General features: G+C 43.0%; 3 gene segments (V, D, J or C); 2 read left to right on the forward strand and 1 right to left on the reverse strand.

Annotated features, from left to right (window-relative positions):
- Positions 1-4,769: 4,769 nt before the first annotated feature.
- On the reverse strand, positions 4,770-6,060 carry LOC136966221 (Ig kappa-b4 chain C region-like). The segment is given in 2 exon segments: positions 4,770-5,355; positions 6,029-6,060. A coding segment is annotated over 1 exon segment (246 nt).
- Positions 6,061-16,227: 10,167 nt separating this feature from the next.
- Positions 16,228-16,725, forward strand: LOC136966527 (Ig kappa chain V region K16-167-like). The segment is given in 2 exon segments: positions 16,228-16,276; positions 16,412-16,725. Coding segments are annotated over 2 exon segments (363 nt in total).
- A 3,789-nt stretch (positions 16,726-20,514) lies between these two features.
- LOC136966528 (Ig kappa chain V region K29-213-like) lies at positions 20,515-21,033 on the forward strand. The segment is given in 2 exon segments: positions 20,515-20,563; positions 20,717-21,033. Coding segments are annotated over 2 exon segments (366 nt in total).
- Positions 21,034-27,035: the final 6,002 nt, after the last annotated feature.

The raw sequence follows: 27,035 nt of genomic DNA on the forward strand, positions 1-27,035 counted from the left end.
TACATTCCGTGATTGTCAGGGGTTTCATCACATCACAGTTGATCTTTACTGACCTGTGATCTCCAAGGGTTTTTCTAAATGTAGTATCCAGCTGAGAGTGGTAAACATTCACGAATGTACTAAATGCACACTTTCTCAATTCAGAGTAATAAGTGGAAACTATTTGCCTTGTCTGTATAAGACACAGCTCCAAACCCAGACTTAAAAAAAAACTCCCTACAGTCCATCAAAGTGAAGAATGATCCTAATCCTTATCAGCAGATGACTAGTCCGACAGGATGCACTGCAGGGAGTCTAGTCACTATTATTCACTCACGGTAGCATCAGACCGTTAGTCCAGAGGACAGATCATTGTGACTCAGACTCCTGCAGTGAAAGCTGTTCTCCCAGGACAGACCGTCTCTCTGCAGTGTAAAACCAGTAGTGATGTAGTTGGTGCAGGAGGCTCTATTCCCCGTCTAGCCTGGTACCTCCAGAGACCTGGAGAAGCTCCTAAACTCCTCATTTACGACGCTAAAACACTTCAATCTGGGACTTCATCTAGATTCAGTGGTACAGGATCACATAGGGACTTCAATCTGACCATCAGTGGAGTCCAGGCTGAAGATGCAGGAGATTACCACTGTCAGAGTTTACACTAATCAAATCAAATTTATTTGTATAGCCCTTTTTACACGCAAGCATGTCACAGAGGGCTTCACATATGCCCATAGAACTGCCCCTCAACCAACCTAAACCCTCAAGGAAGACAAGGAAAAACTCCCAAAAAACTCTCAACAGGAGAAAAAAAATGGAAGAAACCTTGGGAGGAGCAATTCAGAGAGGGATCCCCTCCTCCAGAGACGGTTGGTGAGAGAGAGGAGCAGAACACAGACTAAACATAGTCATACAGTGTCGATGGGTTTTTAAAACACCAATATCCATTGTTCAACTTTATAGATGTAGGACAGGACCGGGAGACTCGCAACCAGGTCCAGTGTTGGCTGACCGACGACCAGGCAGGTGCTGACAACTCAAAACCCCCACACCACAAGGGATGTGTGTGGGGGGGGGGGGCAGAGAGAGGAGAGCAGGGATTAGAGAATGCCAGGAGCAGCTAACAGTTACAGTCATAATAGAATGAGATCCCCACTGGTCAAGTGTGGACTGGTGCAGCAATTTAACAGAGCAAAAAAGGGGAATTTGATGCAACCCCACACACCAAGACAGCGACAGCCCCCCTCATTTGGAACATGAAATCTGTTCCAGGGGAAGGGAACTCTAAAATAAGTTATACTTATAGAATAAGGATGGAAGCAACCCGTCCCCTGTTGCCTCCAACTAGTAACATACTTACCTTTAACAGTCGTAGAATTGACTAAACAATAACGTTTTTAACCTATATTTTAAATGTCGAAACAGTATCAGACTCCTTAATTGAGACGGGTAATTTGTTCCAGAGAAGAGGTGCTCTATATGAGAACGCCCTACCTCCAGATCTTTTTTTCTTAATTTTGGGAACCACCAGATAGCCGGCATCTTGAGATCTAAGTGTCCTTGCGGGGCAATAGGGTGCAAGGAGACCGGAGAGGTACAGTGGTGCCAATCCAAGCAGAGATTTGTAGGTTAGTAGTAGAACTTTGAAGTCAGCTCTGGCTTGGATAGGGAGCCATTGTAGAGAGACAAGAGTAGATGTTATGTGATCAAACTTTCTTGATCTGGTCAATAGTCTAGCAGCAGCATTTTGCACCCGCTGTAAAATTTTTAAGTGGGTAATTGGGAGGCCAGAGAACAACACATTGCAATAGTCCAATCGGGACGTAACAAATGCATGTATTAGTTTTTCGGCATCATCCTTTGAGAGAAATTTTCGTATTTTGGCAATATTACGTAGATGGATAACAGAGGGCCTAGAACTGAACCCTGTGGTACTCCGTATTTTACAGTGGAGCTCCTGGATGAGCAGCCATCATAGTGGACATATTGTGATCTATCAGATAGATACGATCTAAACCACTGAAGTGACGTACCAGAAATCCCAACATAGTTCTCCATACGTTCCAAGAGAATCTCATGATCCACCGTGTCAAAAGCTGCACTAAGGTCTAGAAGAACCAGGACAGAGATAGAACCCGCGTCAAAGGCTAACATTGACTCATCATCATTGACTACCTTGACTAAGGCAGTTTCAGTGCTGTGGTGGAGACGAAATCCAGACTGGAGAGGTTCATAAAGCTGATTTGAGGAGAGGTGCTCAGTGAGCTGTTGTGCCACAGCCTTCTCTAAAATTTTGGAGAGAAATGGCAAATGACTCTACTCTAACAGTGTGTACATGTTCACACAGTGATACAGAGCCGTACAAAAACCTCCCTCGATCAGACTGCACAGTGACTGCACTGCTACAGCTGAGACCTACTGCAGGTGCTGAGAGGGAAGAGAAAGTGACATGGAACACTGACTGGCCTTTGTCACACTGAGCTGAATATATCAGTGGTGTTCATTGTAATATTTGTGTAAATAACCAGGCAGGAGACGGGAGTACGGTTTGTGTCGTTTAGTCAAACCCCAAAACCCCGTGAACACTACTTCTTCTTCCTCAATAATAATCTGATGCTTGTTTATCTCAGAGTGTGCAGGTGATATCCTGATGACCCAGAGTTCTGCAGCGGTGTCAGTCTAGCCTGGAGATCCTGCCACTCTCAGCTGCAAAGCCAGCAGTAACATCAATGATGACCTAGCCTGGTACCATCACAAACCTGGACAAGCTCCCAAATCAGCTTTAATGAGGCCTTTATATCAGGCAGGTATCATTATATCAACGTCCAGGCTGAAGATGCGAGAAATTACTACTGTCAGCAGATTACTACTGTAGCTTTCCCGTTCACACAGTGAAATACATCCATACAAAAACCTCCCCAACCCTTGAGGAATCACTACTGTCTCCTCACTGTCTCATGTCTCAAGCCTCAAGTCATTTAAATAGAACTAAGTCATGTAGCGGACCGTACATTGTACAGGATGAGGGAGAGGTGAACAGAGCAATGCAGACTCCAAATTGCAAAAAATAAATAGCTTTATTAAGGTACAAGAGATAGTGCTGTCCGTATAAAAGTCCTGACCCCTAACCATCCAGCCCAACTAGACACACCTTATTAAAATAAACCCTAACACCAACCCCAACTATCACAGTCCAGAGTTAATATGACTCCTCACTTCTGTGGTTTCCCTACCAACAATGAGGGCAGGGGAAATGTGGTGACCACTGAACTGGGGGAAGAGGGAGGTCGAGAAGTGAGGCGTGAGTTAGGAGCAGTGTTCCGATTAAAGCATCAAATACCCTTTTGTCTGCTAAACTGCTGCACTAAATGAATATGTTTTGGCTACCCGCAATGTTTGGGGCTATCTCGTTGTTATGATCAGTGACCTATGATGCACTTTTGTAAAGCTCTCTCTTGGAAGTCGCTTTGGATAAAAGCGTCTGCTAAATGCATAAATGTAAATGTAATGTAAATGTATTAGGTGTTGTAACATAACACTGCTGTACTATATTACTGCTTAGCAACAGTATAGTAACTAATATAAACAGATGTAGTTAACAGATATTACATTCATATGTCAACTCACCCAATCTCATGTCACAGCAGTCCTGAAAACATTTAGGCTCATAACGTTTAGATATGAAATGACTTATAGAAGAACAAAACATTATCTTTTTATATCTTTTTTGAAACATGTCTCCACTGACTCTCTCATTCAGACTTAGTGTTCATCAGAGACTGTTATACATTCATCAGGCTGGTCGACATCCCTGATAATGAATAATTACTGGACAGTAATTTAAGAAGTGTAACCTGTTTTAACAATACCACAATCATCCTAGTCAGCCTTCCTAATTATCATCATCATCTTCATCCCCATCACGATCAACTACCTTTCTACCTCTGTCATCTGTCTCACTGAAACCTAATATCTGACATCACCATACATTTCTCTTCTGTCATCAAGTTTTCTACATCAGATCACAGTTCCTGTCAGAACTCTGACAGGAACTCAGACAGACTTGAGAGGAAGTCACCACTTCCATTCCTCTGTTACATTCATCTCAGACAGGAGTTAGATGACTCACAAGCCCCCCCTCCTCTCCCCCCATATTAATGAAACCAGCCCCCCTCACACCTGGCCCAGGCCGGGGTATTTTAGACTCAACTGTTCAACTGTACATTGGAGCTGTGGGAGTGAAACTGAGATTTGCATAGTCAGGGTGGCTGGTTCTGCTACTCCCAGAAAAGAGCAGCACTCTCACCAGATGCTCACCTGGCCCCAGGGGATTAAGAAAGATTATCACTTAATTATAAGATTATAAGGGTCCTACAGATTATGGACCCTTTGTATCACAGCAGAATGAATTAATGTCTTTAAAAAATTTAATCAAACGTTATTCAGACTGAATCAGATTTGGTTGAGTCTGTCCATACTGTGTGAACACCACAATCTCATGTTATCATGGTGGTAAAATGTAAGCTCTCCTGTAAAGCTATATGTTTTGTCATGATGACAGGTAAATATTAGTGATAATATATTGGATGGATATATCTACATTCAGTTACAGTTTTAGTTTCAGTGAAACAGTAATGGTTGATAATCTATCATTCTTTTTTATTACTGTCATTATCTGACAACAATAGTGTGTTGTAATGAGATATTTTCAATGTACAATCCTATTTTTGGATTACTGCAATCAATATTTGTATGAATAAAGTCATGAAAAAATTCAGCAGTTTCAAGTTCAACAAGAAATCTTTATTGTCCAATAAAATAACAACATTCCAGCATCAAAGCAAAGCCAACTAACAGAGTGAATAGTGACCAAAAGCAGAACACGTCAACTTTAGCACTGATAACACCTCAGTCTACAAACAGCAGCGACAAGTGGACTCTAACAAAGCTCCCTGTTAGTCTGCATGTGAGCCATCAGGAGGACAGAGAAAGGCTGAGCACAGAACAGAGTCCCAGGAGAGGAAGCAGCCCCTCTCCACAGGGCTGTGTGAGCCTGGGGCTACTCAGAACACTGCTCTCTCTTCAGGGTGTGAGTGACCGTAGGCTGGGAGCTCTGGTGGGCCTCACAGGTCACCTCCAGCACCTTGGCCCACTCCTGGGCAGTGAGAGTCAGGGTGCTGCTCCAGCTGTACTGGCCGTCCTTCTCCAGGAGCCCCCTGCTGGCCTCCTGGCCCTTCTTGCTGCTCCCGTCCACCTTCCAGCTGAGTGTCCAGTCTGAGGGGAAGCCCTTGTTGGCCAGACACATCAGCGTGGCCGTACTCTTACTGGACAGTTCCTCACTGGAGGGGGGCAGCACCGTCAGGGTGGGGGCACGGTTGCCTGGAGACAAACACAATACGTCAGATTCCACAACTACACAGCAGTTTAAGAGATTGTCTTTGATGGCAGAGATGGACTTCTGCTATTTCAACCAACGACTCGAACCTTAGGATCAGTTTGAAAACATCAATAAGTTTTCATAGTGTCATCAAACCGATTAATGCAATTTAATACATGAACATGAGTTAGTATATTGATATATTAGGAAACAAATGAAGGTGTTCTTTCAGGAAATTACAATGTCATTTCAGGTATAGGATATAATAAATTGAGCCTGGCAAAATGTCTAAATCTACAGTGTATTTCATGAATTGACAAAATAGATATTAACATAAGTATAGATATCAAAATGAAAGGGCTTACATAACCAACAACCACATGTCAAATCGTGTTAAATGATGAGAAAATCCACCCATGAACAAACGGCTCTAACATAAAGCAAGAACACAAGAAACTTTGTGATCAAGCTATTTTAAAGGATTCAATAGAAAGTAGATCAATGAAGAAGAAAAAAAAGTATGATCTCTAAGGTTGGAATGGTCTAACCATACTGGTTTCAATAAAATAAAATACTAAATAGAAGTGAACACTGAAAAAAAAAAAATCTCGACATTTCTATAAAAAAGCAGACACTCAAAAAGTTACATCCATTTAAGTCAAGTTTTTCACTTACTTCCAACATCCAGTCTGGTACCGCCACCAAATGTGTACCACAGTGATACAATCCCTATCACTGCCCGTACAAAAACCTCCCTCCTATTGCTGCTGAATTCACAGCTTCATTAGACTTTAGTTAAGTTGTTTAAAAAGCAAGAATACTTCCTGAGTGATCCCTTTTAATAGCTACTTTAGTGAATAATGAAAAAACCTTTGAGTTTAACATTTATTTTCCATTAAAAATTCTGAAACGCAATGATTCAGAATTTTCATAATTGTTGAAAAAAAAAATATTCGGAGAAGTGCCAGTTGATGTAAAGATCTATTAACACAAACAAAGAGAATATTCAATCGTTTTCAGATACTTACTTCCAACATCCAGTCTGGTGCCTCCACCAAAAGTCCACCACAGTGATTGACTCTGGTTAAGTCGCCGTACAAAAACCTCTGTGTGTTGTGATGCTGCAGCTTTACCAGAGCACACAGCTGCTGTCTGCTTTAACCTGGACTCACAAAACACTGCACTGTACTACAGCATACTACACTATCCTGCACTACACTCTCTTCAACAGCAGCTGAGGTTCTGTCTCCAACATCATGTGAGTTGGGTCCTTCTTGTAATCCTATTCCATGTTTCAGGACCTACTCTGGTGAACCTCTCATGTGTCGTCCTCATCAGAGTCCATGACAACAGAAGAGCCAGTCTCCAGCCTTTGATACAGTGTTAGTATTCCTCCATATTGTCCACAGGCTAGAGAGCAGCTGGGACAGTGATCAATGTTGTATATTCCTTTATTCTACATGCTGATCCCAGACTTAACAGTAGAGGTGAAGTCACAGAGGACAGACTCCACTAGCAGAGAATCCCAGCAGCGATAGTTGACACAAGTGTTCACTGACTGATTTGAGGAACTTAGTCCAAGCATGAGTGAACAGGCTGCTGATAGCATACATCACCACATGAGGAAGATGAACTCTGCTTATAGTCTTGTCAGAATGACAGAAATGTCAACAATATTTTAGGCAGAAGGTTATTGACATCCTGAATGTGAGGATGCTGTTCCTCGACTATTAGTACTCCGAAGGCTATGGGTGCTGAAAACAATTCACCGCCAGAAGAGTAGGTGGCGCTGCACTGCGATGCTAGCTAGGTTATGGAAAAGTCGGAGCAAATTTACAAATGAGCCGTTTCATCAATAAATAAGCACATTTTCAGCAACTACACTGCCCATTTTTCGTCACATTTTAATTCAGATGCTGATTTACATGTACTGTTTAGCTGAAATATGAATTGTAAAAACTTGCAATGGCGGTCAAAGGATTCTGTTCGTCTTGTTGGTCACGGCAACCCCGCCCCCGCCCCTGACGCAAGCGGTTCTTAATACGGACCAATCACAGCCAAGGGGTATCCGTAAAATGACGGACGGACGGACGGATAGTCAGGAAAATCAGGAGGTGCACGTTGATGAAGAAAGTGTTTTGTCCGTCTCTTCATAAACGGAGTGACTAAGTTCAGTTGAGTTCTGGATTTTAATAAGTATTATCAATCTGCAGATTGGGAGAGAAAACCAGACCTCTGACAATAAATGACAACACAACACCAGGCTTAGGTCTCAATCATGTCTCTCTCAGCTCTGAAAGCCGGAGGACCATCTTTTATTGGGCACAGGAATGTAAACATAGATAGTGACAGTCAGTCAGTAATGACGTTACAACAGTCTCAGAGGAAGATATTCACAGCTCCCAACACATGACCACTCAGACTAGAGAGATCATAATTGGCGCTCACCTTGTAGTCATAGGACGTTTACCCAGTACCCAGTATCCCTGACACATAGACACAATCTACTCTTATTAATAGCAAGTATGAGAACATACTAACTAGTATCCAATGACTAGTTATATTGATTAGTGAATAATGTAAGCACACCGGATATCGCAATTTCTTCCACAACGTAGAGCTCTCCGAGGGGCTCTCCGAGGGCGTTCCACATCGGAGAGGGCGTTCCCTGTGTCCGAGTAGTATAACTCGGCCTTAAGTCGCTTTGGATAAGAGCGTCTGTTAAATGACTAAATGTAAATGTGGAATATAGGAGGCGGCAGGAGGAGGAGCACGCACCCCTTCACATCAATGGATCCGAAGTGGAAAAGGTCAGCTGCTTCAGGTTCCTCGGGGTGAACATCAGCAATTATCTCACCTGGTCTGCTCACACGGACAAGGTGGTCAAAGCAGCCCGGAAACGCCTCTTCTTCTTGAGGAGACTGAAGAAGTTTGGCATGGACTCAGTCATCCTCACTAACTTTTACAGATTCACTATAGAGAGCATACTGACTGGTTGCATCACAGTGTGGTATGGGAGCTGCACAGACAGGGGCCGCAAGGTCCTACGTAGTGTGGTCCGGTCTGCTGAGTTCATCATCGGCAGGAAGCTCCCAGCCCTACAGGACACCTACCACATACGATGCCTCACGAAAGCTGCCAGGATTCTAAGAGACTGTTACCACCCATCCTTCAGTGTTTTTACCCCGTTGCCTTCTGGCAGGCGATACCGCAGCATTTGGTCTCGCACACGCAGACTGGACAACAGTTTATTTCCAAGGGCCATCAGGCTTCTGAATGGACATTGATATGGACATTGATACACTTCTCACTAGTCACTTTACATACTGTCACTTTCAGCTACTGGTTGCACTATCAGCAATATTGCACTAATTGTGCTTCACGTGTCTTAGGTTAGTATAGGTTTATAAGGTTAGTATAGGTTATTATGTGTATTAGAGGTTTAGTATACTGTATTGAATATTGTATATTATTTGTATATTTAACAAACTATGTTTTGTGTAATTACCGTATTTTCAGAAGAAAACATATATAAATCACACTGGACTATAAGTTGCATTTATTTAGAAATGTATTTCACAAAATCCAAGACCAAGAACAGACATTTAATCTGGAAAGGCAAGTTATTCAACTACACAATAGCACACAGAACAACAGTATGAATAGGTGTCTGTTATGTTAACGTAACACATTAACAGTTATTCAGCTACAGCCAGCGAGTCCAACAAAGTACCGGTAAGCTAGTTCACCAAGCTCCCGATCTCATTCCACATCACTGAATCCATTGAATGCGGCTGTAGACGGTAATGTGTATTCGTTGGTTCATGTCAGTCAGTATGAATTAACATTTAAAAACATAAATATATATAAATTATATATATTTTGATATATAAGTCGCACCTGACTATAAGTCGCAGGACCAGCCAAACTATGAAAAACAGTGTGACTTATAGTCCGGAAAATACGGTATATGTTATGTTATGCCAGGTTGCTTTGCGTTGTCTTGTCCTAAGAATTACAGTGCCCAGTCTGACCTTGTGTTGTTCTGTGCATCTGACAATAAAAGATTTGAACTTGAACTTGAATGTCTGACTGTCTTTCAACTTCTCAACACATTTAGGAATGATCCACTTACAATACATTAGACATGAATCACAAAGCACTCTTTGTATTCTTATTCAAAGATATTAATTTGTACAAATGTTTTCATGGTTACATATAGACATACTTAACACTATTGAGGAGAAGGACATAATTATGTTCAGATCTCCAGGGAACATGCCCAGTAACTGAAATAGATACTGGACTTATTTGCATACTGAATGTATGAGTTTCAGTAGTCTGGGAGTGTTTATATGTGAGTTCAACGCATATAAACACTGAAGGATGTGTGCTCAGACCCCTGCTCTTCACCCTGCTGACACATGACTGCATGCTGAGGTACAGCACCAAACACCTCATCAAGTTTGAAGATGACACAACTGTAGTGGGACTCATCAGCAACAACTACGAGACAAACTATAGGAAGGAGGCGAGCCTACTGGCCAAGTGATGTAAGAATAACAACCTCTCTCTTTATGTGGAAAAAACGAAGGAGATGGTCATAAACTTCAGTAGAGGTCCCACCAAGCACCCACCACTGATCATCAACTGCGCTGCTGTCGAAAGGGTCCTGTTGAGCCTCCTGCCATCTGGGAGAATGTACCGGAGCCTCCAGGCCAGCTCCACCTGACCGCTGAACAGATTCACACATCAGGTTGTGAGGATGCTGAATGATTTGATAAATATCCAAATGGCCCTTGGCAGAAAAAAGGTTTCAATAGTGGAATCTGAAAAATACTTGTTCTACATTCATTTGTGGAGTGTGGTATAAGGAGTTTTTGAGACATTGATTGAATGATTTAAAGGAGAACAGCTTTCACTGCAGGAGTCTGAGTTACAGTGTTATGGACCCACTCATACACTGAAGTACCCATACTGACCACTAGAGAGAGACATACTGTGATTTTTGAGACATCAAGCCTCAGTTCACACATCTCTTCAACTACAGTTTCTCCGTGGGTCCAAAAACGTTTGTCTGTACAGAGAGGACACTTTGCATAGGCAGCACATGCTTCAGTGGTCTGGGAGTGTTTATAGTCCTGTGAGTTTAACACCTCATGACTGAGAGCTGTCCTTCATGACAACAGAACCCACAACAACCATGACTCTGATCACCATCTTCATCTGGACTCTAGCTGTCTACATACAGGGTAAGAGACTTCTGTCATGTAGGAGATAAAGAATTTTATCAATTTCAGTATTACCTCTAATGTGAACTGTTTTTTGCAATGTGTATGCTTTGTATTATCAATATATAACCTTAATATTTATTTTTCCTTTCATCTTCTCTTTTCACACCCAGAGTCCAGAGGACAGATCACTGTGACTCAGACTCCTGCAGTGAAAGCTGTTCTCCCAGGACAGACCGTCTCTCTGCAGTGTAAAACCAGCAGTGATGTGTATCAAGCAGGAACCTCTAATCCCTTTCTAGCCTGGTACCTCCAGAGACCTGGAGAAGCTCCTAAACTCCTCATTTACAACGCTAAAACACTTCATTCTGGGACTCCATCTAGATTCAGTGGTAGAGGATCACATAGTGACTTCACTCTGACCATCAGTGGAGTCCAGGCTGAAGATGCAGGAGATTACTACTGTCAGAGTGAACACTACCCTAACAGTGTCTGGGTGTTCACACAGTGATACAGAGCCGTACAAAAACCTCCCTCTGTCAGACTGCACAGGGACTGCACTGCTACAGCTGGGACCTACTGCAGGTGCTGAAGGGGAAGAGACAGTGAACTGGAACACTGGTCAGTAGAGGAGGTCTCATGAAACATCCAATCACATACTGTACACATCGCTCTGTCTCTCCCTGAAAACAAAGATGATGATGTCGATAATTGTAATGATAATGGTGATAGTCATCATAATCAACATGATATTAATGTACATTCCATGATTGTCAGGGGTTTCATCACATCACAGTTGATCTTTACTGACCTGTGATCTCCAAGGGTTTTTCTAAATGTAGTATCCAGCTGAGAGTGGTAAACATTCACGAATGTACTAAATGCACACTTTCTCAATTCAGAGTAATAAGTGGAAACTATTTGCCTTGTCTGTATAAGACACAGCTCCAAACCCAGACTTCAAAACAAACTTCCCTACAGTCCATCAAAGCGAAGAATGATCCTAATCCTCAGCAGATGACTAGTCCAACAGGATGCACTGCAGGGAGTCTAGTCACTATTATTCACTCACGGTAGCATCAGACCGTTAGTCCAGAGGACAGATCACTGTGACTCAGACTCCTGCAGTGAAAGCTGTTCTCCCAGGACAGACCGTCTCTCTGCAGTGTAAAACCAGTAGTGATGTAGTTGGTGCAGGAGGCTCTATTCCCCGTCTAGCCTGGTACCTCCAGAGACCTGGAAAAGCTCCTAAACTCCTCATTTACGACGCTAAAACACTTCAATCTGGGACTTCATCTAGATTCAGTGGTACAGGATCACATAGGGACTTCAATCTGACCATCAGTGGAGTCCAGGCTGAAGATGCAGGAGATTACTACTGTTAGTTTACACTAATCAAATCAAATCAAATTTATTTGTATAGCCCTTTTTACACGCAAGCATGTCACAGAGGGCTTCACATATGCCCATAGAACTGCCCCTCAACCAACCTAAACCCTCAAGGAAGACAAGGAAAAACTCCCAAAAAACTATCAACAGGAGAAAAAAAATGGAAGAAACCTTGGGAGGAGCATATCAGAGAGGGATCCCCTCCTCCAGAGACGGTTGGTGAGAGAGAGGAGCAGAACACAGGCTAAACATAGTCATACAGTGTCGATGGGTTTTTAAAACACCAAAATCCATTGTTCAACTTTATAGATGTAGGACAGGACCGGAGACTCGCGACCAGGTCCAGTGTTGGCTGACCGACGACCAGGCAGGTGCTGACAACTCAAACCCCCCACACCAAGGGATGTGTGTGGGGGGGGGACAGAGAGAGGAGAGCAGGGATTAGAGAATGCCAGGAGCAGCTAACAGTTACAGTCATGATAGAATGAGATCCCCACCGGTCAAGTGTGGACTGGTGCAGCAATTTAACAGATTAAAAAAGGGGAATTTGATGCAACCCCACACACCAAGACAGCGACAGCCCCCCTCATTTGGAACATGAAATCTGTTCCAGGGGAAGGGAACTCTAAAATAAGTTATACTTATAGAATAAGGATGGAAGCAACCCGTCCCCCGTTGCCTCCAACTAGTAACATACTTACCTTTAACAGTCGTAGAATTGACTAAACAATAACGTTTTTAACCTATATTTTAAATGTCGAAACAGTATCAGACTCCTTAATTGAGACGGGTAATTTGTTCCAGAGAAGAGGTGCTCTATATGAGAACGCCCTACCTCCAGATCTTTTTTTCTTAATTTTGGGAACCACCAGATAGAGAGACAAGAGTAGATGTTATGTGATCAAACTTTCTTGATCTGGTCAATAGTCTAGCAGCAGCATTTTTCACCCGCTGTAAATTTTTTAGGTGGGTAATTGGGAGGCCAGAGAACAACACATTGCAATAGTCCAATCGGGACGTAACAAATGCATGTATTAGTTTTTCGGCATCATCCTTTGAGAGAAATGTTTGTATTTTGGCAATATTACGTAGATGGATAACAGAGGGCCTAGAACTGAACCCTGTGGTACTCCGTATTTTACAGTGGAGCTCCTGGATGAGCAGCCATCATAGTGGACATATTGTGATCTATCAGATAGATACGATCTAAACCACTGAAGTGACGTACCAGAAATCCCAACATAGTTCTCCATACGTTCCAAGAGAATCTCATGATCCACCGTGTCAAAAGCTGCACTAAGGTCTAGAAGAACCAGGACAGAGATATAACCCGCGTCAAAGGCTAACAGTAGATCATTGACTACCTTGGCTAATGCAGTTTCAGTGCTGTGGTGGAGACGAAATCCAGACTGGAGAGGTTCATAAAGCTGATTTGAGGAGAGGTGCTCAGTGAGCTGTTGTGCCACAGCCTTCTCTAAAATTTTGGAGAGAAATGGCAAATTACTCTACTCTAACAGTGTGTACGTGTTCACACAGTGATACAGAGCCGTACAAAAACCTCCCTCGATCAGACTGCACAGTGACTGCACTGCTACAGCTGAGACCTACTGCAGGTGCTGACAGGGAAGAGAAAGTGACATGGAACACTGACTGGCCTTTGTCACACTGAGCTGAATATATCAGTGGTGTTCATTGTAATATTTGTGTAAATAACCAGGCAGGAGACGGGAGTACGGTTTGTGTCGTTTAGTCAAACCACAAAACCCTGTGAACACTACTTCTTCTTCCTCAATAATAATCTGATGCTTGTTCATCTCAGAGTGTGCAGGTGACATCCTGATGACCCAGAGTTCTGCAGCGGTGTCAGTCTAGCCTGGAGATCCTGCCACTCTCAGCTGCAAAGCCAGCAGTAACATCAATGATGACCTAGCGTGGTACCATCACAAACCTGGACAAGCTCCCAAATCAGCTTTAATGAGGCCTTTATATCAGGCAGGTATCATGGCACCGGATATGCCATTGATTTCACATCGACCATCAATAACGTCCAGGCTGAAGATGCAAGAAATTACTACTGTCAGCAGATTACTACTGTAGCTTTCCCGTTCACACAGTGAAATACATCCATACAAAAACCTCCCCAACCCTTGAGGAATCACTACTGTCTCCTCACTGTCTCATGTCTCAAGCCTCAATTCATTTAAATGGAACAAAGTCATGTAGCGGACCGTACATTGTACAGGATGAGGGAGAGGTGAACAGAGCAATGCAGACTCCAAATTGCAAAAATAAATAGCTTTATTAAAGTACAAAAGATCATTCTGTCGGTATAAAATTCCTGACCCCTAACCAACCCCAACTATCATAGTCCAGAGTTAATATGACTCCTCACTTCTGTGGTTTCCCTACCAACAATGAGGGCAGGGGAAATGTGGGGACCACTGAACTGGGGAAAGAGGGAGGTCGAGAAGTGAGGCGTGAGTTAGGAGCAGTGTTCCGATTAAAGCATCAAATACCCTTTTGTCTGCTAAACTGCTGCACTAGTTAACACTTGACCGGTGGAGATCTCACCCTCACTGTTATTGTAACTGTTAGTTGTTCCTTTGTATTCTCTAATCCTGATATCTTCTCTCTGTCACCCCTGAGCTGTCAACATCTGCCTGGTCGCCGGTCTGCCAATGTTGGAGTTAGTCACCAAGTGGACATCGGTCTCCTTTGACGGACAACAGGGAGTTCTTGGCCCCTACCTGTCCATCTACCTGGCTGTCCTGTAAAGCCATGTGAAAACATTTGCAAACTCTGAGCACTGAGTTGAACTTTGGATGTCTGTACTCCTGATGCATGACTATGTTTAGCGTTCTGCACCTCTCTTTCACCAACAATCTCTGGAGGAGGGGATCCCTCACCAAATTGTTCCTCCCAAGGTTTCTCCCATTTTTCTCAGTGAGTTTTACTGGGAGTTTTTTTTGTCTTCCTTGAGAGTTTAGGTTGGTTGAGGGGCAGTTCTATGGGCATATGTGAAGCCCTCTGTGACATTGCTTGTAAAAAGAAATATATTACATTTTTGGGATCCGGTTGTCAAAGCGCTGGCCACAATCAACCTCCTCTCTCCACGACTCACACAAAACTCTCTTTTTCTCCCTCTCACTCCCTCCTCATATTCTACCTCTCCTACGCACCTCTCGTAGTCTTCAATCATCTATGAGCCAATTGTCTTTATTTGGGCAGATAGACTCCGTTCATCACAGAAAAGTCTGCAACATGACCTATGACCTTGGTGCAACAGGAGCCAAGCCTAGATGAAACATCTTACTATCAATGTATAAATATAATACAGTATAACAAGCTATCTTCTTGTGAAAGAAATTGGATTTCCTATGTACTTATGTTATTCACAAATCAATAGAACTAGTCATTGTATACTAGTTAATATGTTCTCATGTATGTTTACTATTGATAAGAGTAGATTGTGTCTATTTGTCAGGTTGAATATATGTCCAGGGTCAGGAGAAATTACTGGGTAAACGTCCCTTGATATGACTGCGGGGAGGGCACCATCTTTGATCTCTCTCTTAGGTACTCCGTTAATGAAGAGAAAACTTTCTTCATCATTCTTCTCAAATGATTTACCTTAAGTTCTTAATGAGGATTGACAAATACTTTGTGAATTTACTTTGCACAGAATTTCATTCCTTCGGTGTGTTTTCAAGTTTTCTTTGAAGCCTCTTTACTTATAGTAATTGTTCTGTAATCAGCCATTCTCTATCCTGCTGATAGTTAACATACAGACTAACAGGAAGATCTGCTGTTTGCTGACAAGAGTCCCCCTGTCACTGTCAATAGTGCGATCTGAAAAGCACTTCTCCTTGTTCTACATTCATTTGTGGAGTGTGGTATGATATAATTAGCGAGACATTAATTTAATGATTTAAAGGAGAACAGCTTTCACTGGAGGAGTTTGAGTTACAGTGTTCTGTCTTCTGGACTCAACTATGTTAACCCACTCACTGACTGAAGTACCGACATTGACCACTAGAGACAAACACTGTCATTATTGAAAAACAGCATCAAGCCTCAGTTCACACATCTCTTCAACTACAGTTTCTCTGTGGGTCCAAGAAAGTCTGTCTGTACAGAGAGGACACTTTGCATAGACAGCTCATGCTTCAGTGGTCTGGGAGTGTTTATAGTCCTGTGAGTTTAACACTTCATGAGTGAGAGCTGTCCTTCATGACAACAGAACCCACAACAACCATGACTCTGATCACCATCTTCATCTGGACTCTAGCTGTCTACATACAGGGTAAGAAAGTTATGTCATGTAACAGAATTTTATCAATTTCAGTATTACCTCTAATGTTAACCGTTTTCTGCAATGCATATGCTTTGTATTATCAAGATGTATCCGTAATATTTGTTTTTCCTTTTTCATATCCAGAGTCCAGAGGGCAGTACACTCTGACTCAGACTCCTGCAGTGAAAGCTGTTCCTGCAGAAGAAACAGTCTCCATAGCCTGTAGAGTTAGTAGTCCAGTGCGCGGTGATAATCTAGCCTGGTACCTCCAGAGACCTGGAGAAGCTCCTAAACTCCTCATTTACTACGCTACAACACTTCAGTCTGGGACTCCATCAAGATTCAGTGGTACAGGATCACGTAGTGACTTCACTCTGACCATCAGTGGAGTCCAGGCTGAAGATGCAGGAGATTACTACTGTCAGAGTTACCACAGTGGTAACGTGTTCACACAGTGACACAGAGCCGTACAAAAACCTCCCTCAGTCAGACTGCACAGTGACTGCACTGCTACAGCTGGGACCTACTGCAGGTGCTGACAGGGAAGAGAAAGTGACATGGAACACTGGTCAGTAGAGGTCTCATGAAACATCAAGTCACATACTGTACACATCCCTCTGTCTCTCCCTGAAAACAAAGATGATGATGTTGATAATTGTAATGATATTGGTGATAGTCATCTTAATCAACATGATATTAATGTACATTCCATGATTTTCAGGGGTTTCATCACATCACAGTTGATCTTTACTGACCTGTGATCTACAAGGGTTTTTCTAAATGTAGTATCCAGCTGATAGCGGTAAACATTCACGAATGTACTAAATGCACACTTTCTCAATTCAGAGTAATATGTGGAAACTATTTGCCTTGTCTGTATAAGACACGGCTCCAAACCCAGACTTCAAAACAAACGTCCCTACAGTCCATCAAAGTGAAGAATGATCCTAATCCTTATCAGCACCTCAGCGATGACTAGTCCAACAGGATGCACTGCAGGGAGTCTAGTCACTATTATTCACTCACGGTAGCATCAGACCGTTAATCAGGCAACACAACATTGTAACACTGGTGTTTTCATGAGAGTCTCTGGAACATTTGCATGTAGAGGTTGTGTTTTTTGCATAGTCAGCAGTGTTTATAGCCATGCCTGTCCAACACTCGTCACTCACTGGATCAGAACCTCAAGACAGCCATGTCATTAAGCTCCCTGTCCATCGTAGTACTGGCCATGCTCTCCAAGGGTAAGATATTTTGAATGGGATCTTACTGAACTTATATTCACTCTGCAAAAAAACTAAATCTGCATTCAGGACCTTAAAGATCAGGAAGTTTACAATTAACATGAAGGCTGTTTCTGTTGATTGGTATTCTTTCTTCTTCCTCAATAATAATCTGATGCTTGTTCATCTCAGAGTGTGCAGGTGACATCCTGATGACCCAGAGTCCTGCAGCGGTGGAGATTCTGCCACTCTCAGCTGTAAAGCCAGCAGTAACATCGATGATGACCTAGCCTGGTACAAGCTCCTAAATTGATCATCAACTTTGCTGATACCTTTACATCAGGCAGGTATCATGGCACCGGATAAAATATTGATTGTTGATTGATGATAAATAACATCCAGGCTGAGGATGCAGGAGATTACTACTGTCAGCAGAATGAAACCAACCCGTTCACACAGTGAAATACAGCCGTACAACAACCTTCCCAAGCTATGAGGAAGTACTCTCCCTGCATCACATCTGCTTTCTGGAGTGTAGCTCACCTGTTTAAACAACCATTACTGTACCATTATCTTCAATAACTAAAATGCTACAAGATGAGCACTGAAGGTTTTCTGTTTGTGTGTTTTCCATTAAGGGAACTTAATAAAAAGGTACAATGAGGATATGTACAGTATATTTATGATAACTCATAGGAAACCATCACCAGTAGCCAAGAATAAACTTGCATGCTCATGTAAAGAATTACAGATGTTTATTAGTACAGGTGTAGTGACCTTTTGTCTCTTCCTTCTGGTGACCGACTTGAAATTCTGTTCAATTACTGACCATCCTCGCCATACAGCAATAAAATATGAATGTCTTGAAGTGGAGTAGGATAAACTCAACTTTTTACTTCCATAGTACATTTACATTTACATTTATTCATTTAGCAGACGCTTTTATCCAAAGCGACTTCCAAGAGAGAGCTTTACAAAGTGCATAGGTCACTGATCATAACAACAAGATAGCCAAAAAAAACATTGCGAGTAGCCAAAACATGAAGCACACATTGTGAACAACCAAAGTAAGTGCCAAAGGGAAGAACCATAAGAGCATGTAGTTAAACAAGTTACAATTAAACAACATGAACAGCTATAAGTGCAAGTGTACCTGTGGAAAAAACCAAGCAACAGTAATAAAACAATATATCACAGCGAGAACAAAAATTTAAATCAGTTACCACTAACCACAAGAGCAACAAGTCTCTAAGCAAGAGTCATTGTGATCCTTGAGGAAACTAACATCGGGTCAAGCGTACCGTTCCTAAGTACCGTTGTACTCCCGGAACAAGTGCGTCTTGAGCCTAGTAAAGAAAATGTCAAGCAGGTCTTAAAATAAAAAGATAAAGGCTTTGTTAACAGTGTACACTACAGCATAGCAAAACAGACGCAAGAAGCTGTTGCCTCCAATCAGCCACACCTGGCTCTCTTCTAGACAAATACTCTAGAAGAGTATTACCCTCCAGGCCTGTAGAGGGTGCAAGCATTAAGTAAAAGGTAACAGAATAAAAGGTTTGTATTGGCTCCAACAGCAGGCATGTATAATTGGTCCACCACTGCTTGGGTTTTGGTGGTCAAATGAATGAAGTGGATAGGTTACAGATTGATTTATATACACTGAAGTAACAAATACACAGTTTCCATAGAATATATCCTTTTAGGGTACAGCTTAAGATTGTTTTTACAGTGTACTTCTATCCTTGAAAGGGTGTACCATGCGTGGCAATCAAACTGAGACCCTTACGTGTAGCGCAGCCAGATCAGAGGAGTTGGACGAAGGAAATCAAGTTTGCACAGCTGTGCATTTAATGAATAATGAAAAACACAAGGAATACTCAGGTCTCCGTCTTTAGTAGAATCGTTGTCATTGGAGGTTGTTTTCCTCTGCCTCAGGATCTGCCTCAGGAAGCCTTGCTTCTCTGGGATGTATCGGCTTACTCTTGCACAGTGACATTGAAATAACAGGTCAGTTCAGGGTCTTCGTTCCTTGGTGCCACACTTCACCTGTCACCCATCTGTCCTCAGGTATTACTCTCTCCCTCTGACCTGCTGTGTCTCTGCTTTTGTAGGCAGAGAGGCTGTTGAGGGAATGAGGTGCAGCTTTACTATTCCTGAGCTGAGGAGAGGGAAACTTGAGGGGTGCTGAACTTGGAGAGCTTGGGTGCTGGGTGGAGGTGGTGTGTCTGGTGCTGAAGGCACCAAGGGAGCTCAGTCTCAGTGGGGTTGCTGCACATGTCAACATCTTAACTCATCATGTACTATAAGTCTCTACTGTCTCCTCACTGGATCAAGCTGGAAGCCTTGTGTCATTTAAATAGAACTAAGTAAAGTCTGAAACATGATCTATGACCTTGTTGATGCAGGGATAAAAGCCTAACCGAAAAATCTCACTATCATTGTATCAATATAATTAACAAGCTACAGGATACTCAAAAAATACTTACTTGAAGTTCTTATGGAGTACTGACACAGATTTTGTAATTCACTTTGTATAGTATATTATTTGTAAAGTCTGCCAGTTTTCTTTAAATCCTCTTTACTTACAGGAATTGTTCTGTGCTCAGCTGTTCTCTATCCTGCTCATTTATAACATGTAACAGGAAGCTTTGCTAGAGTCCCCTTGTCACTGTCAAGAGTGGAATCTGAAAATCATTTATACTTCTACATTCATTTGTGGAGTGTGGTATAATGAGTGTTTGAGTTTGTGGTATAATGATTAGTTTGTGTTTGTAGTATAATCAGTGTTTGAGCCCTATATATAATTCCAAGAATCTGTGTGTGTGTGCCACCAATTTTATCACGGGCACTATGCACCGGTCTCTTCAACTACAGTTTCTCTGTGGGTCTGTGCAGAGAGGACACTTTGCATGTACTTTGTACATGCAGCACATGCTTCAGTGGTCTGGGAGTGTTTATAGTCCTGTGAGTTTAACACCTCATGACTGAGAGCTGTCCTTCATGACAAAAGAACCCACAACAACCATGACTCTGATCACCATCTTCATCTGGACTCTAGCTGCCTACATACAGGGTAAGAGACTTCTATCATGTAGGAGATAAAGAATTTGATCAATTTCAGAATTACTTCTGATGTGAATTTCTTTTGACAATGCGTTACATTTTGTAATATCAAGATGAGTCCTTAATATTAGTTTTTTCTTTCATCTTCTCTCTTCACATCCAGAGTCCAGAGGGCAGTACACTCTGACTCAGACTCCTGCAGTGAAAGCTGTTCCTGCAGGAGAAACAGTCTCCATAGCCTGTAAAGTTAGCAGTCCTGTGTACAGTAATAATCGTCTAGCCTGGTACCTCCAGAGACCTGGAGAAGCTCCTAAACTCCTCATTTACTACGCTACAACACTTCAGTCTGGGACTCCATCTAGATTCAGTGGTACAGGATCACGTAGTGACTTCACTCTGACCATCAGTGGAGTCCAGGCTGAAGATGCAGGAGATTACTACTGTCAGAGTTACCACAGTGGTAACGTGTTCACACAGTGATACAGAGCCGTACAAAAACCTCCCTCAATCAGACTGCACAGTGACTGCACTGCTACAGCTGAGACCTACTGCAGGTGCTGAGAGGGAAGAGAAAGTGACATGGAACACTGACTGGTCTTTGTTACACTGAGCTGAATATATCAGTGGTGTTCATTGTCAAATGTGTGTATTTGTGTGTGGAGAAACAGTTTGTGTCATTTAGTCAAACCACAAAACCCATTGAACACTACAACCTGGCCAATAGTGCGCAGGTGCACGTCCTATTAGTCCTATTAGGGAGTACAACGCTACTTAGGAATGATTGGCTGGACCTGATGTTTCCTCCAGGATCACAATGACTCTTATTGAGAGACTTGTTGCTCTTGTTGGTTAGTTGTAACTGACTTAAAACTATTGTACTCGCTGTGAAATATATTTTTGTTGCTTGCTTTTTTCCACAGGTACACCCTTGCACTTTTGAGGTTCATGTTGTTTAATTGTAACTTGTTGAACTAAATGCTCTTATGGTTCTTCCCTTTGGGACTTATTTGGTTTTCACAATGTATGTTTCATGTTTTGGCTACCCACAATGTTTGGGGCTATCTCGTTGTTATGATCAGTGACCTATGCACTTTTGTAAAGCTCTCTCTTGGAAGTCGCTTTGGATAAAAGCGTCTGCTAAATGCATAAATGTAATGTAAATGTATTAGGTGTTAGGTAACATAACACTGCTGTACTACATTACTGCTTAGCAACAGTATAGTAACTAATATAAACAGATGTAGTTAATTTCAGACTAGGCCCGCCCGTGGGCCCGAAACACTGCCCCCTCCTCCCAAAGTTACTACGCACTAAATGTTAATAAATATATTTTTTAGACTACTACACATGTTATACATCATTGGAAAGCTACGATTCTTGTGCTTGTAGATATGTAAACCATTTCAAGATCGAGTCACAACAACAGGTTTAGTCAACGTCTTTGTCCAGTCACCACTTTGGTGTTGTTTACAAAGCCAAACGTCTCTACTTACCCTCACAGGTTCCGTGTCGTCCAGGTATGCAAACAACACATCAAACCTTGATTGGGTACATTCCCAAGGGTTCAAAGTATCTAACCATGTAAAGTAATTTGTCCAAATACAATGTTTTACGTTCATGAATAGCCATTATCCTTTGTTTCAGTATTTACGATATGAAGGCATCAAAATGTCCGTTGAACCCTCCCCTTTCGATTGACACCTTGTTTGACCCAATAGGAGCTTCCATGCCCCGTTGACAGCCCTCTAAAGCCAACTAGGTCTGTGCGTCCTGCCCCCCCCCCCCCCCCTGCCCCCCCCCTGCCCCCCTCAGTAATACTAATTAGGGATTCAGCTATTATATATGATAGTTCTAAGTACCACCTTTCATTACAGATAACAATTATGAAAAATAATACCTTTTTATCCTAAGTATTTGACCTTGGTTACAAAGGGTCATTTTGGAGTCTCCAGAAGGCCCTTTTAGAAAACGCCTGGATGTACTCTTATAAAAATGTGTCAAATATGAATATATTGTGGTATTATGTTTGACTTTTGATTTGAATTGGGTAAGGCTTCAACCTGTGGTCCAATTTAGACTTCCAGCTAATACCTACCACCTCTAGGCCTCTTCAGGCCTCTGTTTTCAAAACAAAATCTAGGCGGAAATAGAAACTTTCACTTTCCTTGTGTTCAAGCTTCTATTACTCAACACCAATAGGACTGACAGGGTCCTGACAACAGGGGAAATAACTTCAGTGTCAGCTTTCAAAAGAGACCATTTACATGCATGTACTCCAAATGGTTCAAGAACAGCTTTCAATTTACTTTGGGTATGCTGTTTAGGCGTTTTCAGGCAAATTTAACAGTCCTCAAACAGGTTGATATTACATTCATATTTCAACTCACCCACTCTCATGTCACAGCAGTCCTGAAAACTTTTAGGCTCATAACGTTTAGATATGAAATGACTTATAGAAGAACAAAACATTATCTTTAAATATCTTTTTTAAAACATGTCTCCACTGACTCTCCCATTCAGACTTAGTGTTCATCAGAGACTGTTATACATTCATCAGGCTGGTCAACATCCCTGATACTGAATAATTACTGGACATTAATTTAGGAAGTGTAACCTGTTTTAAAAATACCACAATCATCCTAGTCAGCTTTCCTAATTATCTTCATCATCCCTATCATGATCAACTACCTTTCTGCCTCTGTCATCTGTCTCATTGAAACCTTAAATCTGGCCTCACCACACACTAATCCACACTCTGTCATCATATTAACTTGTCATAAACTCTTGTGTTTTCTACATCAGATCACATGGTCCTTGTCAGAACTCTCCCATGAAGACATGAGAGGAAGTCACCACTTCCATTCCTGTTACATTCATCTCAGACAGGAGTTAGAGCCCCCTCCACTCCCCCATAGTAATGAAACCAGCCCTCCTACCTGGCCCAGTCCAGGGGATTTTAGATTAAACTGATTAGGTGACCTGTGATCTACATTGGTACTTCTTGGTGTAGTATCCAGCTGAGAGTGGTAAACATTCACAAATGTACTAAATGCACACTTTATCAATTCAAAGTAGTAAATATAAACTCTTTGCCTCTTCCATTTGTTCATATACAGCTCCATAGCCAGATCTCTAAACAAACTTCCCTATAGTTCGTCAAAGTGAAGAATGATCCTAATCCTAATCAGCACCTAATGAGAAATGACTAGTCCAACAGGATGCACTGCAGGGAGTCTAGTCACTATTATTCACTCACGGTAGCGTCAGACCGTCAATCAGGCACCACCAAGTTGCAACACTAGTGTTTTCATGAGAGTAATGGCCTTTCTATCTGCCGAGAGAATTTTCAGCCATCTTGCTGGTCGCTGTCTACATCCCCCCCCAGCTCCAACAACAGCGATAGCAACGAGGCACTGAGCAAACTTTATCAGCACATCAGGACTGATTCTTCATCACGGCTGGAGATTTCAATCATCCATCCATCGTCAACCGCTTATCCAGTTTCGGGTCGTGGGGGCAGCAGCTCCAACAGGGGGCCCCAAACTTCCCTATCCTGAGCCACATTGACCAGCTCTGATTGGGGAACCCTGAGTCGTTAGGGTTAGGCCAGTGTGGAGATATAATCTCTCCACCTAGTCCTGGGTCTTCCCCCGAGGCCTCCTCCCAGCTGGACATGCCTGGAACACCTCCCTAGGATGCCCAGGGGGCATCCTTACCAGGTGCCCAAACCACCTGAACTAGCTCCTTTCAACGCAAAGGAGCAGCGGCTCTACTCCAGCTTCTCACGGATGACTGAGCTCCTCACCCTATCTCTAAGGGAGACGCCCGCCACCTTCCTGAGGAAACCCATTTCAGCTGCTTGTACTCGCGACCTCGTTCTTTCGGTCATGACCCAACTTTCATGACCATAGATGAGGGTAGGAACAAAAATTGAACGCTAGATCGAGAGCTTTGCCTTCGAGCTCAGCTCTTTTTTCGTGACAACGGTGCGATAAATTGAATGCAATACCCCCCATACGCCGACCCCCGATTGAATACGTCCCGAATTTCCAGCCGACCTCCCGCTCCATTTCCCCCTCACTTGCGAACAAGACCCCAAGGTCCTTGAACTCCTTCACTTGGGGTAAGAACTCATTCCCTACCTGTAGTAAGCACTCCATCGGTTTCCTGCTGAGAACCATGGCCACGCTGATCCTCATCCCAGCCGCTTCACACTCGAATGCGAAACAATCCAGTGAGTGCTGAAGGTCACGGACTGATGATGACAGGAAGACCACATCATCCACAAAAAGCAGCGATGAAATCCCCAGCCCACTGAACCGCAACCCTTCCCCACCCCGACTATTCCTCAATATGACACAGCTCTCGCTTTTGGTGTACAGGGATCACCCTTCTCCAGATCCACAAAACACATGTAGACCGGATGGGCATACTCCCAGGCCCCCTCCAGGATCCTTGCCAGAGTGAAGATCTGATACGTCATTCCACAACCAGACCTGAACCCGCATTGTTGTTGATGGTTGGTACGCGATCCATCGCACCTGCACATGACACAAATCACGTCACAGACGTATGTAGCCTAGTACAAAGATGTCCGTGGCAGAGACTCAAGAGAACTCGAGCGAAATGACCCAACCAAGCACCAGCGAGGAGGTTGGTAGCCAGGAAGACCAGCCAACCCTTCGACATCCCTGGCCGTACCTGGAAGAATTTTTCGAAATGGTTGGATGCAAAAACAACTACTTTCGAATGCGCTGCAAGCTCTACGCACCCAATTACCACAAGCTAATGGCTTTCAAAAACTTGCCGTCTCGCTTCAATTACATTCCAATAAAGGCTATTGATAACATGCTTCTGAAGTTTGAGTTTTTGCACCATTACAATACTTATAGGCAACTAGTCATCATATATTCCGCTCCATGAAACACATGTTAATGCTCAGTACTGTTGTACACGGTTCTTTAATGTATTTGCATTGTACTAAAATGCGTTCATTTTCAATGGGCATAAATGCGATTGAAACAGATGCATCCCAAATCTTTCTACATTAACATTGTAATATAACATTATCATTATGGCCTTTAAAACATTTTGGTGGGGAGGTGGGGTAGTGCACTATAGGCCCCTGTGGCACGGCCTAAGCTTTTGTCCTTAATGGCATTTTTTCCCCCTTACATTAGTTTTACTTTAAGTACATTTACATTTAGTCATTTAGCACACGCTCTTATCCAGAGCGACTTACAGTAAGTACAGGGACATTCTCCCCGAGGCAAGTAGGGTGAAGTGCCTTGCCCAAGGACACAACGTCAGTTGGCATGACCGGGAATCGAACTGGTCACCTTCGGATTACTAGCCCAATTCCCTCACCGCTCAGCCACCTGACTCCCTCTTCTTGAGTAATGAATGTGAATACTTTTGACACCTCTGAGAAGCAGGTACGTGTGTGGCCAGAAGAAGCTAGCTCTGCACTGAAGGACTGTTTTGACACCACAGACTGGAATATGTTCAAGCAGGTAGCCACTTACAATTGTTTGTCTCCGGCCAGCATGAAATGATCTCCAGGATCGATGCCCGCAAGTCCGCTGGCTCAGACAACATACCTGGTTGTTTACTGAAGGACTGTGCAGAGGAGCTCATAGATGTCCTCACAGACATCTTCAACACCTCTCTGAGTCAGGCTGTTGTTCCCACGTGCTTCAAAGCCACCACCATTATTCCTGTACCAAAGAAGTCACCTCCATCCTTCTTCAATAACTAGAAGGTCAGTGCAATGGAGGTTGTACTGACCTCCATTATCATGAAATGCTTTGAGCGGCTAGTCATGCAGCACATCAAATCCATCCTCCCAACCCGGCCCGGAACGTCTTCAATTTGCATATCGGACAAACCGCTCTACTGATGATGCAACATCATCTGCCCTCCACCCAGCCCTCACACACCTGGAACTTAAGGGGTCGTATGTGAGAATCCTGTTCATAGATTTTCGTTCTGCATTCAACACCATCATCCCTCCGCAGCTTATCTGGAAACTGGACCGGCTTGGAGTGAACATATGTCTGCATTTGGCTGCTGAACTTCTTCACTGGGAGACCACAAGCAGTACGGGTCAGCACCAACACATCCAGCACCATCATGCTGACCACAGGGGTCCACCAAGGATGTGTGCTCAGACCCCTGCTCTTCACCCTGCTGACACATGACTGCATGCCGAGGTACAGCACCAATCACCTCATCAAGTTTGCAGATGACACAACTGTAGTGGGACTTATCAGCAACAACTACGAGACAAACTATAGGAAGGAGGCGAGCCTACTGGCCAAGTGATGTAAGAATAACAACCTCTCTCTTTATGTGGATAAAACGAAGGAGATGGTCATCAACTTCAGTAGAGGTCCCACCAAGCACCCACCACTGATCAACAACTGCGCTGCTGTCGAGAGGGTCAGTAGTGCAACATTTCTGGGAGAGCACAACACTGAGGA

The sequence above is a fragment of the Osmerus mordax genome, chromosome 22 (genome assembly GCF_038355195.1).
Source record: "Osmerus mordax isolate fOsmMor3 chromosome 22, fOsmMor3.pri, whole genome shotgun sequence".
Lineage (NCBI taxonomy): Eukaryota > Metazoa > Chordata > Actinopteri > Osmeriformes > Osmeridae > Osmerus > Osmerus mordax.